At 51.9% G+C, this 18334-nt stretch overlaps 1 protein-coding gene across 9 annotated transcripts in view; it reads left to right on the top strand.

Annotated features, from left to right (window-relative positions):
- DEPDC5 (DEP domain containing 5) overlaps nucleotides 1-16784 on the top strand; it is a 92130-nt gene extending 75346 nt beyond the window's left edge. For 8 of the 9 annotated variants that reach the window (XM_029224348.1, XM_029224390.1, XM_029224378.1 and 5 more), the window contains 8 exons: nucleotides 197-329; nucleotides 1429-1537; nucleotides 2912-3136; nucleotides 7648-7817; nucleotides 10945-11116; nucleotides 13888-13948; nucleotides 15921-16003; nucleotides 16151-16784. In XM_029224348.1, coding sequence (XP_029080181.1) covers nucleotides 197-329; nucleotides 1429-1537; nucleotides 2912-3136; nucleotides 7648-7817; nucleotides 10945-11116; nucleotides 13888-13948; nucleotides 15921-16003; nucleotides 16151-16443 — 1246 coding nt within the window. In that variant the 3' untranslated portion in view covers nucleotides 16444-16784. Of the gene's footprint in view, nucleotides 1-196; nucleotides 330-1428; nucleotides 1538-2911; nucleotides 3137-7647; nucleotides 7818-10944; nucleotides 11117-13887; nucleotides 13949-15920; nucleotides 16004-16150 lie in introns of those variants that run through there. The other variant, XR_003793775.1, reaches the window with a different exon arrangement.
- Nucleotides 16785-18334: the final 1550 nt, after the last annotated feature.

Below are 18334 nucleotides of genomic sequence, written 5' to 3'. Positions count from 1 at the left end.
AGGCCAGGTTCTCTCCTCCCCCTTCTCCTTTTCCCCTGTAACACCTTCTTTTGTCCTGTCGCAGGGACTTCTCTGAGTCTAGGATTAATGTGGAGAAATTGAGCTGTGGGGATCCTCACTTCAGATATCAAATGCTTTAGTGGGGGTCCCTTCTTTTTTACCTTCTCTTTCTGCTTGTTGCCGCCTTGGAACTCAGGACAGGAGTCCAGCTGCTCCCGGAGCAGAAGGGCCTCTCACCGTGCTGCTTCATCAGTGCGGAGGTGGTGCACTGGCTGGTGAGCAACGTGGATGGGGTGCAGACGCAGGCCATGGCCATCGACATCATGCAGGTGAGACCACAGAGCGGGGGCCCTCACCAGTAACGAGGTCGCCAGGTGGAGTAAGAGTCTGTTTTTAGTCAGTGTGAGGCCTGTCTGGGATCAATGAATCATAGAGCAGGTCTTGGTTCGAAAGGCGCTACTTTACCTTGACTTAAACATCGGGCATAATCTGCCACCGGAACTGAAATGTTTTGGGCAGAATCTGTGCTTTTGAACCTTAGAGGAGTCTCTGTGAAGGATCCCCAGGCAGCGCCCTCCCTCTGCCTCAGCATCTTCCTGGCACCCTGCACGTCCTCTGTCGAGCACTGGGCACAGCAGAGTGGGGTCCACACCTCATTCGTCCTCCGCCCTGACCAGGCCCCCCGAGCGCAGGCCATCCCTTACTGTGCGTTTCCACATCACCAGTGCCCGCCGTGTTGCTTGGCACATGGTAGGCACTGAGCAAGCACTCGCTGAATTTAATGACACTGTTCTGAACTGGAATTTAAAACTCGAGAGAAGGGGAAAGGGAGAGGTCGGTTCACACCGTACTGTCCACACAGAGGCCCCCATGGGGAATCAGTGCTGTTTGATCAATACTTGTCTCTATAATAAAATTATTAAAAACATGCATGAGAATTACATTTCGCTAACCATTTATTTCTGGAGAGAGAGGAAGGGGAGTGAGACATGGGAGACTCCATAGAGATTTTTAAATTTTTATTTTATTTTATTTGGCCGCACTGCACAGCTTGTGGGATCTTAGTTCCCCGACCAGGGATTGAACCCACACCCTCAGCGGTGAAAGTCCTGACCACTGGACTGCCAGGGAATTCCCGAGATTTTTTTTTTTTAAACAAAAATCTCTGAAGTCTGTATAGCAAAAAGTTAAATTAGTTGAATTTAGCTGATGGCATGACCTGGATTTTCTTTATACTTTTCTGTATGTTTGAAATATCTGATGATACTTTATTATGCATTTGCATTTTATAATATAATTTACACCAGGCACAGCATTTAACACAGCGCAGTCGTCACCGCTAATGGGGGTGGAGAGTGGGGTTTGAGGGCTGCACCTCTGAGATGTTCCCCTGCAGGAATTTCAGAGCTTCGTTGTCTCTCCTTCTAGAAAATGCTGGAAGAGCAGCTCATCACACACGCCTCTGGTGAAGTCTGGCGGACCTTCATATATGGCTTCTATTTCTACAAGATAGTGATGGACAGAGAGCCTGAGCGAGGTGAGGCGAACTGTTGCCCGTGGGGCAGGTGTTTCCTGGTGACATGCTCCATTAAATGACGGTGCTTCTCGGGCTCCTCGTGTGATGCTGTCCCCTAAGTTGACGGATCCGTCAGCCTCCTTGAGCATCTGTACTTACTTTGAGCATCACCAGAGTGACAAAGGGTTTCTTAAAGCCACAGTACATTCTTGGTGAGCACAGTGTGGATGGAAGATAAGCCTAAAAGAGGCTGAGGGAAATGATAAGGAAATGCCCGTGGCTCATTTGCTGGTCTCTGTCTTTACTCACAGCGCCCCCGACCCCCACCCAGTGCAGGTGGGTCTGAGTATAACATGACAGCTCTCATCTAACTGAGAGCACTTTTTACTTGCTGGGACTTCAGACTCCATCTCTTCCCCCAGGATGACTAGCAAGCTTTCCAAGATAAATTTCAAGTATTTTGTTTTTTAATGAATAAAAGGAATTCCCAGAAGGGGAGCAATTTCCAGCCTGGTCAGAGCTGCAGGCACCCAGGGTTCCGACCAGCATCTCCAGTCCCTCCTGAGCACACAGGGACCTTGGAGGGGAGTGACTCCTACCCTACAGACAGACGGCTTCTCTACCTCTGGGCTTCGGGAATACTCCATCAGATGAAGCGGCTGGTGCCACTCACTGGTGCTCTTATCCAAGCATGTATTGGAAGTGGATCCGTCTAGGTTTTTTCCTTGTAGACACCAAGTGTGTCCATCACTCCTCTTCCCTTAAATTCTGAGTTTGACCAGTAGACACCCACTTTACCTTCAAGGTGAAAAACCCCCAGTTACTGTCACATGCTCTGAAATTAGAGGTCTGAAACTGGGGATAAAATATTTTTTTTAATTGAAGGAGAGGTTGCATAACATAAAACTAACCATTTTAGTTATTTATTTATTTGGCTTTTTTTTTTTTTTGGCCGTGGGGCACGGCTTGCGGGATCTTGGTTGAATCTGGCTGGGCCACTGCAGTGAAAGCACTGAGTCCTAACCACTGGACCACCAAGGAGTTCCAAAAACTAACCATTTTAAAAGGCAGTGGCATGGAGTATTCTAAGTGTCATGCAACCACCACCTCTATCTAGTTCCAGACCTCTTCCATCACCCTGAAAGGAAACCCCGTCCTCATTAGGGCTCCCTCCAAAACTCCTCTTCCCCCAGGCCCTGGCCACCACCAATCAGCTTTCTGTCTCTAAAGACTGGCCTGTTCTGGACATATCACCCAAGTGGCCTCACACACTCTGTGGTCTTTTGTGTCTGGCTCGTTAGCGTTGTGTTTTCAGGTTCACCCGTGTTGGGCGTGAACCGGTGAGAACACGAGAGCTTGTACTGAGGGCTCCCCGCTCCCCTCTGCCCTTCCCAGTGGCCGTGCAGCAGCCCACTGCCTGGCACACGACGGCGGTGGACGACTTCGCCAGCTTCCAGCGCAAGTGGTTTGAGGTGGCCTTCGTGGCCGAGGAGCTCTTGCACTCAGAGATCCCTGCCTTCCTGTTGCCCTGGCTGCCCAGCCGGCCAGCCTCCTACGCCAGCAGGCACAGCTCCTTCAGCCGCAGCTTCGGGGGCCGGAGCCAGGCGGCTGCGCTTTTAGGTAGGTGCCCAAGCAGACGGAGCCCGGGGACACACTGGTGGGTGGCTGAGCAGAGGGGCAGCCAAAGGGGCGGTGCCACGGGAACCAGGGTTAGGGCCCCCGTGGCTGTCACACTGTGACTGTTAGCACCGCGGCTCCTGTGCGGCTTTCACCAGCCTAGTGGGTCGAGCTCATCATTGTTCCAGCCAACCAACAGGGCTCAGCAGTTGTCAGATCAGGGCAGGACACTAATCTTCCATGGATAGGAGGGGACAGACGGTGTGGCCACTTTTCCCAAGAGGCTCAGGACACAGGGGACGTGAGCTGGTGCTCACTGCTGGTTTAGCTCTTGCCAGAGGCTGTCCCATGACTGCAACATCCTAGGACCTCAGAAGAAGAAGGGACCTCAGAGGTGGTCCACTCCAGGCACTCACCCTGTGTGTGACCTTCCTCTCTGCCCTCCCTCCCCAAATGTGCTTACCCCATCAAGGGATGCACACCGGGATTCTTCTTTCCCGTCCTCGGTTCCTTCAGCCCTAAGATGGGGTGAGCACCTGCTTATTGAACAGTGGTGACCTCTGCTCTCAAGGACCGGACTGATGGGTCGAGATGTGAGCATCTTTAGAAAATGCGTGCTCTAGGCAGGGCGTCGTGAGATTTCCCTCAAAGGCAGGTTGGAGAGACCCTCAAAACCCTCTGGATGGAGGGAAGCAAACGTAACATAGGCCGAACTCCAGGGAAATCCCCCATTCTACTTGGTTAGCCCAGAAGTGCCCGGCTAATTGGAATTCTTGCCTAGCTGGTGGAATGGAAACGTTACAAGTCGTCACAGTTTCCAGATTCTCAGAGTTGCTCAGGGCCAGTGTGGCCAGTGCTTTGTGTGAGAGGCAGGGGACAGACCACCCCTTCTCACCAAGGTCTCCACGGGGGTGTGTGCAGGGTCCCAGCCCGTGTGCTGCACTTACCCCTTGGTTAGGGTTACTGCTTCTGGAGGCTATCTTGACAGTCTCTATAGGGACATCCTCATTTCCAGAGTCTTCTCCCGCAGCCGCTGGTACAACCCTCTCGTGACTGCCATCATCTGAAGCCCAGGATGAGATTTGTGTCACTTGGTTTAGCTTTGGTTCTTAGTTACTTCAAAAAGTGTGGTCAAAAAGGAAAAGCATATGGGAAAATATGTCCAAAAAAGAGGAAGAGTAGGGCCAAAGAGATTTATGTCTACAGCGGGTAGTTTATCAACCTGGGGTATTCTTCACCCTGTGCAGGGGTGTCAGGAGGGTCAGTGGTTCTGAAACTAGGCAGAATCTTTCATATGTGCATGTTTTCTGGGAAAACATCCACTTACTAGGCTTTCAATGGCTCCCATGATTGTTATAGTGGAATTTTACTCCATCAGCTTCCTTTCCCACCACCCCTCCCACAGGAAGTGGGTTTCTTTTCCTTTTAAACCCAACACAGCATTATTACAGCTACTTCTCTCCAGTAACACCCCTCCCACCTCTGTGTTAGGACATGAGATCCTTCTTCCCAGCATTTTTTCAGGTTAGAATATAGACTTTTACTGTATTGTTTACTTAAGTGAAATTGGTCTATCTGTAGTGTTGAGTCTTTTTCTCAGAAAAAAATCAAAATGACATAGAAGGGGAAGAAGGCCTTTGTATCATTTATGACCTGCTCCCTTTTTCGTTCATTCATTTTGATGTGTTCCTTTTTAGACATTCCTAATTCTCAGTTGGAAGTTAGCAGCAGAAAACTGTTTTGAAATGCCTGACGGTGGCACATGGTCCTGTCTGGCTTGGTCTGTGGTGGCTCCACTTCCCCACCCCTGTCATCTTGTGTCGCTGAGCCGTGAAGCTCAGGGGATCCGAGACCCCGGAAGAGGCAGCGCTGCATCCCTTGAGCCAGTCCCACGCCTTTTACTTCTCAGCCTTCTCTTGCAGCCCACCGGATCTGAGGCTCAGAAGGGGCTGTAGGGCACCTCGGTCCAAACCCTGATGTTTGAATGTCTTCCATAGCAGCCCTGAGGAGTGGGGAGCCAGCCGCTCTTTGAAAACTCCCACCCACGTGGCACTCACTCCTGAGATCGCTCGTTCTGTTGATGGGCAGAGCTGGTTGTTACCTTTACCTTCACTCCCCTCCCTGAGATGCTGTTCTTTCTCCTCTTGTGACACCGATCCTCTCCTCAGGTCTTTGACAACCCATCTCTGTGACACGGGTGAAGGATGCTCAGCCTGGGTTTGTCCTTATTCACTGGCCTCGCTATATCTCCCGATCCCAAGGGGAACAAGCTGGTCCTCGTGGAAGTCGAGAAGAGATGCAGAGAACTGGCCAGGGGCTGCACCTCAGCTGGGCTCACACCATTGTCAGCACCCTCAGCCCGCAGCGTCTGCACTGTCACCTCCCCTACTGAGGAGTGAAGCCAGTGGTATCTTGAGCCCGTAACCACTAGGCTGAACAGTGCGCTTCCTCTGGCTTCCTCAGACCAGCCTGTTCTGAACTTGACATGCCACATGGGAGAGGAGACATGTGCAAGGTCCCTGCTGTTGTTTTCTGAGTGCCCTTTCTTTTGTGACCGGGGCTTTTCACCTACAGAGAACACACTGTGCAAGCCCAGAGAGCAAACTTCCTTCCTTGAGTTTGGGCTGTTCAGTAAAGGGTTCCTCTGGCGGTGTCAGGAGTCAGGAACACGAGGCAGAGACAGAAACTCGTTTTGATGAGACTTTTAGCACCAGAGCCACCTAGTTCTTTAGGCTTACGCAGCGTCCATGGGAGTCTTAGGCAGACCTCTGATGGAGCAGTGGTGATAAGCCCGTGGCTTAAACTGGGAGGAAGGAATAACAGGAGCAGGAGGAAAGGAGGAGAGTCACAAGGGAGGGTGGCCGGAGGAGGAGGCAGGAGGGGGTCCGAGGGCCCTCCTCATCCACGGCTCACTTGACCCTCCCCTCTTCTCTGCAGAGCAGCTGGACGGGCGCCCTCTCAGTTTGCAGACGAGGAGCCAAACCAGGGGGGTGGAGCAGTGTTCTCAGGGGCGCAGGGCTTGGACGGCAGGGCTTAGGTCTTCCCAGTCCAAGTCGACAGTGTCTCCCACTTTGCACGTTCTGGTTCTGAGAGAATGACAAGCTGTGTACCTCACAGCTGAGTGTTGGTCTGCCCAGGTCCCGTTCAGCGTCCGAGCGGCAGCTCCACTGCCCCCCCAGCACAAGTTCATTCAAATTGCTGACTCAAGAGCCATTACTTGTGTGTGATAAAAGCCACTCGGGGCTTCTACCTGCAGAACCCAGAACTAAGCTGACTGCCGCAAAGAAATGTCACTGGATTCAAGGGGGCAGGGGAGAAAGAGGGTCCGATCGTAGTTTGCGGAAGCCCCACGTGTGGCAGTGCCCAGCCAGGCGGGGCAGAGCCCTGATCTTCTTACTTCTGAGCCAGCTTCGGGCCTTTAGTCTGGTCAGGAACTTGACAGTCTGACCCGTCTCTAAAACACCCCTGTCTTGGTTGAGAAGGATTTCTGAGCAGGAGCCCAGATTGGATGAGCCACTTTGGCGCTGACCTGACATCCTTGGGCAGCACACGGTTGTTGGGACAGAGCGTTAGCCTTCATTAAGAGGTTTCATTTCTTGAGAAACGATGATAGAACTATTGCCTTCCTGGGTTGAAACCAGAAAAGCAAGACCTTCTCCTTGCTGTGCTCCGGGCTGTGTGTCCCATCATGTCCCTTCGTGGTCACTGGAATTGGAAGATCTGGGGCTCAGCCTGGCTGAGGTTCTGACTCTGATCTTGGCCAAGACGTTTTTGCTCCATGGGTTGCTGTTTCCTCATCTGTAAATCAGGAATTGGATTAGATTAGGGGAAGCGAACTATGGTTTAACCAGCCACATCTGGCCTGTCACCTGTTTGTTCATTTGTTTGTTTTATAATAAACTTTATTTTTAGAGCACTTTCAGGTTCACAGCAAAACTGAGCAGAAAGTACAGTTTCCATATACTCCCTGCCCACCCCGCAACCTGCACACATGCACAGCCTCCCCTGCTATCAGCGTCACCACTGGAGTGGGACATTTGTTACAATCGACGACCCTACACTGACACATCATTATCACCCAAAGCCCATGGTTTCCCTTAGGGTTCACTCTTGGTGCTGTGCATTTTATGGGTTTTGACAAATGTATAATGACATGTATTCACCATTATTGTATCACACAGAGTAGCCTGACTGCCCTAAAAATCCATTTGTTTTTGTAAAGTTTTACTGGAACACAGCTGCGCCCACTCGTTTAGGTAATACCTGAGGCTGCTTTTGCACTATAATGGCAGCATTAAATAGTTGAAACAGAGACCTTGTAGCCTGCAAAACCTAAAATATTTACTACGTGGACCTTTATGGAAAGCATTTGCCGAGCCCTGGACTAGCTGATTTCCAGGAAGCATCTGGAATCTGCAGTTTCACATCTGGATGCTCAGTTGTTTTCTCTTCCTCCTCACCCCCTGCCTTCCTTTCCCTCCCCCCGGCCACCAACCTCCCCCCCTGCCGTGTAGCTGCCACTGTCCCAGAGCAGAGGACTGTGACCCTGGACGTGGATGTGAACAACCGCACAGACCGACTGGAGTGGTGCAGCTGTTACTACCATGGCAACTTCTCACTGAACGCGGCCTTCGAGATCAAGCTGCACTGGATGGCGGTGACCGCCGCTGTGCTCTTTGAGATGGTGAGACTCCCTTATGTGCGGTCAGGCCTGGGCTCACCTGGCAGATGGGCACGCGGGTGCTCGGTAGAGATTCACGTCACTCAAAAAATTGTTTTCACTTCAGGCTCCTATTACCTTCATGTGGACCATTGGATTAGCCTCTTTCAAAAAATTAAGCATAGTGAAAAATTCAAACAGTCGAAAAGGGTATGTAGATCAGGGTTTCTGACCCTTGGTGTGCTACTGACACGTAGGGCCGATGGTTCTGTCATGGGGGGGCCCGGCCTGTGCATTGTAGGATGTTGAACAACATCCCTGGCCTCTGCCCACCAAATACCAGTAGCGTACCCTCCTGTGACAACCAAAAATGTCTCCAGATATTGCTGATGTCCCCAGGGAGGGGAGGCATTGCCCCCAGCTGAGAATCACTGGTGTAGAGCAGAATGTAACCCTCTCTCTCACCCTCACCCTGTTCCCTGGGACTTCCATCTACTGCCCTGCCACTTTGCTGGTACTTGCAGAGAGATTCTGTGCATATAGAGGCCCTGTTACTTTTACTTTTTTTTTTTTTTTTAACAGACATAGTAGCTCAGAATATTTACTATTCATGTTGTGCTTTTCCTATCACCTATATATCTTCTGTATCAATAGAAATAAGTCGGCTTCGCTGTTGTTGTTTTTCAATTTGTTTTGCCTCATTTGGGGGGGAAAGTTTTTAAAATAACATTTGTTTCTTAAAAGTTAACATGTGTGTAATAGGAAACTAAAAAACACAAGAAGTAAAAATCAAAGTCATCCGTAATCACAAGTATTTTAGAGTCTGACATGTCCTTCTAGGTCCCGTTTGTGTATCTATGCAACTAAGCATCCATTTTTATGTAATTAAGAGTCTACAGTTATGTATCATGTGTTTTGTTTTTGTTGGGCTGCACTGTGTGGCATGCGAGATCTTACTTCTCCAACCAGGGATCGAACCAGCGCCCCCTGCAGTGGAAGCACAGACTCTTAACCACTGGACCACCAGGGAAGTCCCTGTATCATGTTTTTTTTATACACCATGAATATTTACCATTTCAAAGTTCCAAAGCTACCTGAGTATTTTGGTAACCAAGAACATACTACATCAGCTCAATTTGGAAGACATTGCCTCATTATTTTTAAGAGTATTTTAAGAATACTCTATTGCTTGTTTGTATCATAGTTTATCTACACAATCCTCTGTTCGTGAATATCACTGCTATTAACTGGTTCTCTACAGGGGTGCGGGAGGTGTGTGGTTGTGACCTGTTAGGAGCATTTGGCATATCTGGAGACATATTTACTTGCCCCAAATGGTGGGGGTGCCCCTGGGGTCTAGCGGGTGGTGGGGAGACCAGGGATGTAGCCCATCACCCTATAGCACAGAGCACAACACAGCCTCTACGGCAAAGAATCCCCCAGCCCCAGTGTCTCGAGTGCCAAAGCTGAGAAGCCCTGTTTTGGTTGGTCTCCTGACTGTTTCTGCTTCTCGTCCACCCTGGTCCAGCTGCCTCATCAGGTCACTCATTGCTCCTGGCCACCCCCCGTCCCAGGCTGTGTGTCTAAAATAAATGCTCCTTAGCCGAGCTGTCAGTGTCTTCCAGGAGCCTTCGTGAGCCATCTTTACGGTCTCCTACTCTTTTTTATATGCTCTCTCCTTCAGCCCCAAAGAGTATTTCTCTGTGGCTTCAACTGAATCCCACGCCCCTCCAACATTGGTCCAAACATCTCATTGCACAGCTGAAAGCAGCTGGAAAGTTCAAAAACAGTTTGTGAAGAGCCTAGGAGATGACCAAAGGGAAAGGAGCACAGCGTTGGCCGGCAACGTACAGGTTTTTTTGTCCGGGGCTCAAAAGCCTAGTTTCATCCCCATAAGACGTGGAAGAGATTGGTCCACGTCTCTGTCTGCCCAACCCCTGTCTGCCTCCAAATGGCATTACTGTCTTTGAGGACCCCTCCCATGGAGACATTCCCATCCAGGGAACATTGTTAAGGTCCAAATCAAAAAAGACGCCCAGCTGCCCATTCCGCTCAGCTTGCAGGGGACACCAGCTCTTCCCCAACGGGTCAGCGCTGGGATGACCACTCCCTCCAGCCAGAACTAACCCTCTGGCCCAGTGCAATAGCGTCCTCCTCAGAAGCCCCACCAGGTGACACTGTCTCAGAACCACACAGCCACAGTGTTCTCTCTCACTCACACACGCGCACACACACACACACACACACACACACAGATACAGTTATAATTTGGTGGGAAGAAGAGTATTTATTTCCTCAGAGGAGTTTAGCATCTATCTTTTAAAAAGTACACTTTTCACATCAATTCATGTAAAACCCACTGAAAGCTGCTCATTTTTATCATGATTTTATTAAGTTTTTAAGAATCTCGAGTGTAGGTTAATTATTATTTTAAGGCCATGTGCACATTTGTTATAAACCACATTTTATTTAGATAAATATTACATAAGCCTTAGAAATTACTTGGTCAAGCAGAGACCTTGGTGTTTTGGTCATGGTTAGGAGTGTTCCTGGGAGAAAAGCTAAGAGTGGGGAGGTTTGTCGTTAAGCCCCAGTAACTTTTATTCTCGGTCAATCTTCAGACAGATGGCGTTTGGGAGCTTGCAGAGAGCAGCTCTCATTCTGCGAGGTCAGCGCTTGTCACTTTTGGCCAGAGGCCACCATGATCATCTTGCAGCCCGCGTCTTGTCCCTCTCAGCCAGCCTGAGTGGATTGTTTTCCTATTTGATACTTTGGACTTAGTAAATTTTTGATAAAGGACAAAATTAGAAGGACTTAACCTATATGTTGTGACCTTCCTCCAACATCCTATGGAGCAAGAAGAGGCAGGACATAGCTCTCTCTAGCCTGTTCCTCCCGAAAGAGCCCCTGAAGTTGCAGAAGCTCAGGCTGTGAGGAGCCATGCGCTTACCTCCCGGTCTTCCAAGGATTCACAGGAGGTTCAACTGTGTTTCTTCCTCCCAGGGCGGGTCTGGAGCCGGCGGACATTCATCAGTGAACCTGTGGATCAATACGCAGGCCATCGCTCGGGTGGCTTCGCTTCTCAGGAAGTTACTTCTCTTGTCAGAATGAACTTGGAGGTGACGCTGTGTGTTTCTGTGCTTCCCACCAGGTCCAAGGTTGGCATCGCAAGGCCACCTCCTGTGGCTTTTTGTTGGTGCCGGTTTTGGAGGGTCCCTTTGCGCTGCCCAGTTACCTGTACGGCGACCCACTCCGGGCCCAGCTCTTCATCCCGCTCAACATCAGCTGCCTGCTCAAGGAGGGCAGCGAGCACCTGTTTGACAGTAAGAGACACCCCTCTCCGGAGGGCCTGTTACCGCGTAGGCCCTTCCGCCAGGGTCGCCTCTCTAGGCGCCTGGAGGCCAGCTTTTTTTTTTGTTTGTTTTCAATTTGGTAAAATGGAGGCCAGCTTTTCACGGGCCAGTGAAAAGAAGGAGCCTTGTAGACAGGGAGCTAGAGGTTTTGTTTGTTTTTTATAAATTTATTTATTTATTGGCCGCGTTGGGTCTTCGTTGCTGCGCGCGGGCTTTCTCCAGTTGTGGCGAGCGGGGGCTACTCTTCGTTGCAGTGTGCGGGCTTCTCATTGCGGTGGCCCCTCCTTGTTGCGGAGCACGGGCTCTAGGCACGCGGGCTCAGTAGTTGTGGCTCGTGGGCTCAGTAGTTGTGGCTCGTGGGCTCCAGAGTGCGGGCTTAGTATTCGCGGCACACAGGCCTAGTTGCTCCGTGGCATGTGGGATCCTCCTGGACCAGGGCTCGAACCCGTGTTCCATGCACTGGAAGGCGGATTCCCAACCACTGCTCCACCAGGGAAGTGCTGGGGCCAGAGTTTTAATCCTGATTCTTTACTTAGTGGCTGAGCAACCCTGGGCAAGTCACTTAATGTCTCTGAGCCTCAAATGCCTTATTCCTGAAATGGGGGCGACCAGAGCTGCCTCACTAGCTCAAGAAGACCCTCGTAAGGCCTGGAGGGGACGGTGGGTGGGAGAGGGCGCTGTGCTCTGTAAATCTCGAGCAGCACCAGGCTCTTCCCTACACCCTCCTCTCTCTGCTCCAGCCTTACTGGTTTGGGCGGCAGGAATCTGATCCTCACTGGAGGCTTGGATCTGCTGCTCCACGAATAAAGGCCAGAAATGGGAGGCATTGAAAGCAAAAACAGGACACAGCGTGCTGTTGTGCAAAGCTGAGATGCGTCAGCACCTGGAGGACGCGGGACCCCCTCAGAGTGCTTCCCCAGGATGGAGACCATGGGGCCGACCCCACCCGCTGCTCCACCCTCGTCCACCAGACTCTGAGGGCAGGTGTAGACAGATGGAGGGATGAGCTGACTTCACACAGCACGGACTTTTCATCACCAAGCACTCATTTCAATGAGCATGTAATTAGCTCCTACAAAGCACCCCATGAGCTCATGGATGATCTTTTTATAACAAAAAGCTAGAGTCGCTGCTGGTGTGTCAGAGCCCTGTAGACTCTCAGGCGTAGAAATTATCAGTGTGGAGAAAAAAACTTTTGAGGTGAAGGAGATGCTTTTTCCTGAGTTCTTATGAGTCTGTGCTGTGTTTGGTGGCAGAGAAACGGCCCCCCCCACCCCCGGGGTGCAAAGAGCTTTTGTTCCAAAGGCCCACCTGTACATTCTTTACATCTTGGAAGACATTTGTGTATAGACACAGTGTTTTAAGTGATAGTTGGGGTTCCAGGTGAGCCCCACGGCCCCTGGAGGCTGAAGATCCTGGGATCTTTAGGGTTTATAAAGCACCCCCCAACCCCCCCCACACACACACGTTCTCATTTACCCTCACGGTGTGGCCGAGGGGGGACTGTTTTTTGCCGTCCTGAAATGGCAGGTGATTATGTCTGCATCTGATGACTTTAAGCCAGGCACCGCCTCCTACTGCTGTTTTTAATATGTTGAGGGGAAGGTTAGATCTCCCCCCATACCACCCAAAGACTCTTCTGGGGTTTTCCACCTTCGCTGTAACAGCACAGGGGTGCTCGCAGGGCTGGCACTGGAGGACATTTCTGTGTGAACCGATGGTTTTCCCTGCCAGTCGTAACCCAGTCTTCAAGAACAGCATCCTCTGTTGGTTGCCATGGTTACAGCTGAACGGAAAGAGTCCTAGTTGAAAGGAATAAGGACTTGAATCTAAAAATCAATTTTCTTGCTTCTGTGCCACCTCTCTTCCTGTTATCTCCCATTCTGATAACAGGGAATTCAAGATCTTAAAAATCTGACAAGAATACGCTGTCTGTTTTTATCTGTTAAAGCCAAAGTCTTTTCTCTTTTCTGCTCTTTGGTTACCCAGAATCCTCAAATCTAACCTAGATATAAAATTCCAAATACGGAAAGAGCAACAAAGCCCCTGCAGGCACCCCTGGCCTCTGGGACGAGGTCTCGTGTGGTTGCTGCCCCAGCCCTCCACACCTTGATCCCAAGAGCAGCCCCGGCCTGTTGCCTCTGCTGTGTGACAGCTGCCTCAGCCCTGCCACCTGCTCACCCTGCTCCTGTCCTCACACCAGCCAGGCTGGAGCACGAAGTGGGCGGTGGGGGCGGGCACTCACCTGCTCTGCCCCCTCCCCTCCCCTCCCTTCCCCAGCTGATCACGTTTCCAAAAGTCATTTTATATTGATTTGCTTCAATTTCCCCACCCCTAAAATGGAAGATTGGGATTTTTTTTTTTCTTCTTAGAAGCAAATGACATTCATTTCAAGCTTATCTTTTGGTTGTATTTTAATATCCTGCTCCTTTCCGCTTTTGGCACAGACGGTCATTAGAATGAGTCTTATACCAAGTTCTAGTAGCTCGCACTGGTCGCTGAGGACTCATATTCCTCTCCTTTCTAGACCCTGATGAAGCTTGAGGGCTGTCACTCTCTTTAGGATATCCCTCCTTGGGGTGGAGGCTGGTCTTTCTGAAAGCAGGTGGTGTGAAAAAGCAGAGCTCAGGCTCAAGGCGGGGAGCATTGCCAAGAGTAGTGAAGGATAACCCAAGGCTGGACCCAGGGAGATTTGCAAATCTTGGAATCACAACTCGGCATTTACTCTTTTTTCCTTTTAGGCTTTGAACCAGAAACATACTGGGACCGAATGCACCTTTTCCAGGAAGCCATTGCACACAGGTTTGTCCCTTAGCAAGAGGGAAGCATGGGGAGGCATCAGTGTTTGTCTCAAATAGCAGTTACCACAGCGAAGCCCAGTTCATTCCCTTTCCGGGGAGATGGACCCAGTCCACCAGTGACAGATTCACTGCTTATCTCTGACTAGTCCCTCTGCCTTGGTTTCAGAGATGAGCACCACCTGTCCAGTTCCTGGAGCTGTAGTTTTTCAGACTTGCTTCCCTCTTCTTCCAGTTTGTAGGAGAGCAGAGAGCTCTCTCCTCAGCCTCCTACAAGACCTGGAGCCAAACTCTCCAGGAAATGAAAAACTGTAGAATCTGTCAGGAGCCTCTTGACACATATTGAGAAGACAATGAATGGTTAAAAAGCAATAGATACATTCAGTAGATATTTACTGGTACCTAATATGTATACCAGGGAGAGCCTTTCCTAGGCTTAGCTGTATCCCCCAGGCCGGTCCAGCTGTGTCTCTAGAACATCACTAACTCAGTGTCCGGTTGCTGCCTTGTGTTATTCATAGAAAATCAGAGCCTCCTGTGCCTGCTTCAGTGTCATATCATCTTGTTCAGGCGCCTTCAGCTGTCCCCGCCCCACCTGGCACACTCCCTCCATGCACAGCCCCCCACCAACCGCAGTATCGATAAAGTCTGGACTCTTCAGCCTCCCCCACCCAAGCCGGCCCAGGCCTGCCTTAGACCTTACTCAGCCCTTTTCTTCGATGCTTGGTAAAGGCTGTGAAATGAATGCCAGGGGACCTGACTTCCTCTGTCCAGGAGGAGGGGGTGCAATTCGGGGCGGTCAATGAAGAGGTCGGTGGGAAAGGACTTTGATGTGGGAAGCGGACAGGCCTGGTTCACCTCGGCCTCCACCGGCATCTGGCTGAGGAACCGTGAGGTGCTTTGCCTTCGAGTTCTCCCCCTTCACAGGGTTTGTTGGGAGGGTTCCCTGACATTCCCAACACCTAGTAGGGCCCCAGGAGATGGTAGTTATTATGAGGAAGACGAGTTTGTCAGCAGGTCCTGCTGATCCACGCTGAGTAAATAGAGAGCCTTGATCGGAAAGTAGAGAGGAAGAAGGGCAGACTCCAGAGCCGTTCCTGCATGTGCTAGAACCAGCTGACAGTGATGAGCTGGCAGTGCCCATCAGCTGATCTGTTTATGCGTCTGACTTCACATGTTCTTCAGTAAATAATTATCAAGTGCCCGTGTAAAGCCAGCAGCTTCTGTAGAGAATGCAACACAGCACCTCCCTGGAGCTCAGTCCAGGAAGGGAGACAGGGTTTTCCCTGCTATAGTTCTGCCTCATCACAGGCTTCATTACATAAACCCCTCAGACTCAGGGCAGGGGCCATATCTGCCAATGCATCCTTTACAGCACTTAGCAGGTAAAGTGTAATAAATGCACTTTGTGGAAATTAAAAAACCAGGAATAGAACAAGCCATGGTTGAAAAATGGTCCCTCCTGCCTGTTTCCAGAACACAGCGAGGCAGGGCCCCAGCTTTCCTTGCCTTAAGGAAAGGACTCCAGTTATGATATTTCTCAATGCAAAGCCTTTATTGAGAACTACTGTGTGCTTAGTGTGGGAGAACTGAGAGGAAGGGGAGAGGGGCCCGCCTCAGCAGAGTTAAGATAAGGGCCTTCCCCGGGGGAGCTGACAGTCTTGGGGGTGGGCGCAGGGGGGAGGGCTGATGCGATGGAGTGGGGGGTGGCTGGGTGGAGATGAAGGCTGGATGAGGGAGAGCTGGGCAGGTGAGAGGCTCTCAGCACCCAGAGACGAAAGGGGGCCGGGCTGGTGGGAAGTGGTGAGGACAGTGAGGAGCAGCCTGAATGTTCCACCTGAAAGAGACTTTCCAGATCCCTTGGCTGTCGGACAGTCGTGTTAGCCTCGCTCCCGCAAGCACGCCTCCCGCCCCCCCCCCCGTGTCCCTGTAGCCCAGGGGGCCCTCATCGGCCTGTCTCCCTGTCCTTCCCTTAGGTTTGGGTTTGTTCAAGATAAATATTCTGCCTCTGCTTTCAACTTCCCTGCTGAGACCAAGCCTCAGTACATCCACGTCACAGGTGAGGCGCTCCAGGCGCAGTGTGGACGGGGTGGGGTCTGGGGCGGCCGAGGTAGGACCGGGAGCCCTGGAGGGGGGAGCGGGGGGCTGGCCCGGGCACCCTCCCTCCCTCCTTCCCGGAGCTGTGACCTGGCCCCTGTCCCCACAGGCACGGTGTTCCTGCAGCTGCCCTACTCCAAGCGCAAGTTCTCAGGGCAGCCACGGCGGCGCCGCAACTCCACCAGCTCCGCCAGCCAGAGCCTGTTCTGCGAGGAGAGGGTGGGCTACAGCTGGGCCTACAACACCATGCTGACCAAGACCTGGCGCTCCAGCGCCACCGGCGACGAGAGGTTTGCTGACCGGCTGCTGAAGGACTTCACGGACTTCTGCGTCAACCGTGACAACCGGCTGGTGACCTTCTGGACGAGCTGCCTGGAGAAGATGCACGCCAGTGCCCCGTGATGGGCGGGGGGCGAGGGGCCGGGGGATACTGTCCTGCTGCTGATGGTACTCGGTGGGGTCAGGCAGGCTGGGGTGGTGGGGGCTGTGGGTGCTGCTTGGCCACCGCCAGCCTCTATCCGCTCCAGGAGGAAGACTGCGGAAGCCTCCGACACCCGGGAGCAGGTGGGAGGGCGCCCCTGTGCACGTCCTCAGCAACAGAGTGGCTCCCGTGAACATCCTTTCCTCCACCGCCCGCAGGTACTTCCCGCCCAGGAGGAGTGTGCAAAGGATGTAAGATAACTTTGTGAAATAATGTACCATAGGCTCACACCAACTGTATATACCTGTACAGAGCAGTAACAGGAATAAACTGGCCCATGTGGCATCTCTGTCCCCAGCCTGGTACTGGGCAGCAGCAATCCTGTCTTCGGCTGGGCAGTCGTGCCCTGTCGCTGGGGCCCGGGAGGCCGATGAGGTGGCCACAGATGCTGGGGAGGACTCCAGAATTCACTTGGGGGTCTGGCTGTGAGTTTACTGAAAGATTTCTCTTCACGGGCCCTCGGGCAGGGGAGGAGAGTTCCGGGCAGGCCTCATGAGCAGACAGGACGAGGTGCTGGGATCCCGCGGGCCTGGTTGTGGGAGGCGAGTCTTGCTAAGTAGGTGAGCCTGGCATGACGTACAAATGTCGTGGCATTCCGAAAAAAATCCAAGGAAGCCTCTGTTGACTCTGGCTGAGGTTAGGACCCACTGCTCCATGGGATAAGACTCAGCATGGTCCTCAACCTCAGCCCCGCCCTCACTGGCCAGGGGGTAGAGGGTGGGGGGACCTGACAGCTCCCACCACTTCCCCTCCCGCCACTTCCCCTCCGCCCCGAGTTAATCACAAGCCCTATTGATCTACCACCTCAATGGCCTGCAAGTCCGTACCCCTCTCCCAGGAGCCCTGCAGCCGCTCTCAGCCTGGCCCTCACCTCTTCCTCCTCCTGCATGGCTAGAAGCACCTCCCACCTGGTCTCTGCTTTCCCTCCAGGCCCTTCTCCACTCGGCAGTCACCACTCTGATTGTTCCCCCCACCTATTTAGACCTCTTTGGTGACTTGAACTTCAAAACTCTTAGACATAGCTGCACAATCTGGTCCCAGGCTTCCTCTCCAGCCACCAGGAACGTCAGAAACTCTTTATGGGCTCAGACCCTTTGCACACGCTGTTCCATCTGCCTGGAACACTCCTCACTCATCCTGGCCGTCATCCATCCGCCCTCAGCTCAAAGGTCCCTTCTCCAGAGAAGCTCCGTGGGACCCCGTCATGTCTTCCCACGGCACCTTGCCCTCCTCCCACCACACGCGGCACGTGGCAGGGGGCTTGACTATTTTGTTCATCCTTTTTTCCTAAATGTTTGGCCTAATGGAAGATGCTGGAGAAGTGGTTGTTGGCCCAGCACATGGGGTGAATGAATGAGCTCTGGGCTCGAGGGCCAGGCACTGGGTGTCCTGTCTGAATCTCTCCCTCACTCCCTGGGCTTCCAGCTTATTTAATGGAGCCTGTTTTCTCCTCTGCAAATGCAGGTGTTGATGCTGCCTGTAGAGATTTTGAAAGAATAGGTCTGTTAACATATGTGAGACCGCACTTGCTGATTCCTGGCATGTAGCAGGTCCTCCATAAAAACCCATTTTCTTTTCCTTTTTCGCCTTCCCTTCCCTCTGCTGAATCTTTGCTCCTTTCTAAGCATCAGTGTCCTTCACTTATAAAATGGAAGGCTGTCTCCCAGGGTGGTTGGAGGATCTAAAGACAGATGTATATGAAAGAGCTGACTTACCAGCAGGCAGTACACAAATGCAGGCTGCCCACCCTCATGTCCCCAGGCCGGGAGTCTTCATGTGCTTCCGAGCCAGCTTCCTGAGTCATTGTGTGGA

Source organism: Monodon monoceros, unplaced genomic scaffold, assembly GCF_005190385.1.
Source record: "Monodon monoceros isolate NGI ecotype Baffin Bay Population unplaced genomic scaffold, NGI_Narwhal_1 Super_Scaffold_1, whole genome shotgun sequence".
NCBI classification, from domain to species: domain Eukaryota; kingdom Metazoa; phylum Chordata; class Mammalia; order Artiodactyla; family Monodontidae; genus Monodon; species Monodon monoceros.
Note: the sequence above shows the minus strand (reverse complement) of the source record. Positions and strands in the feature narration are given on the sequence as shown.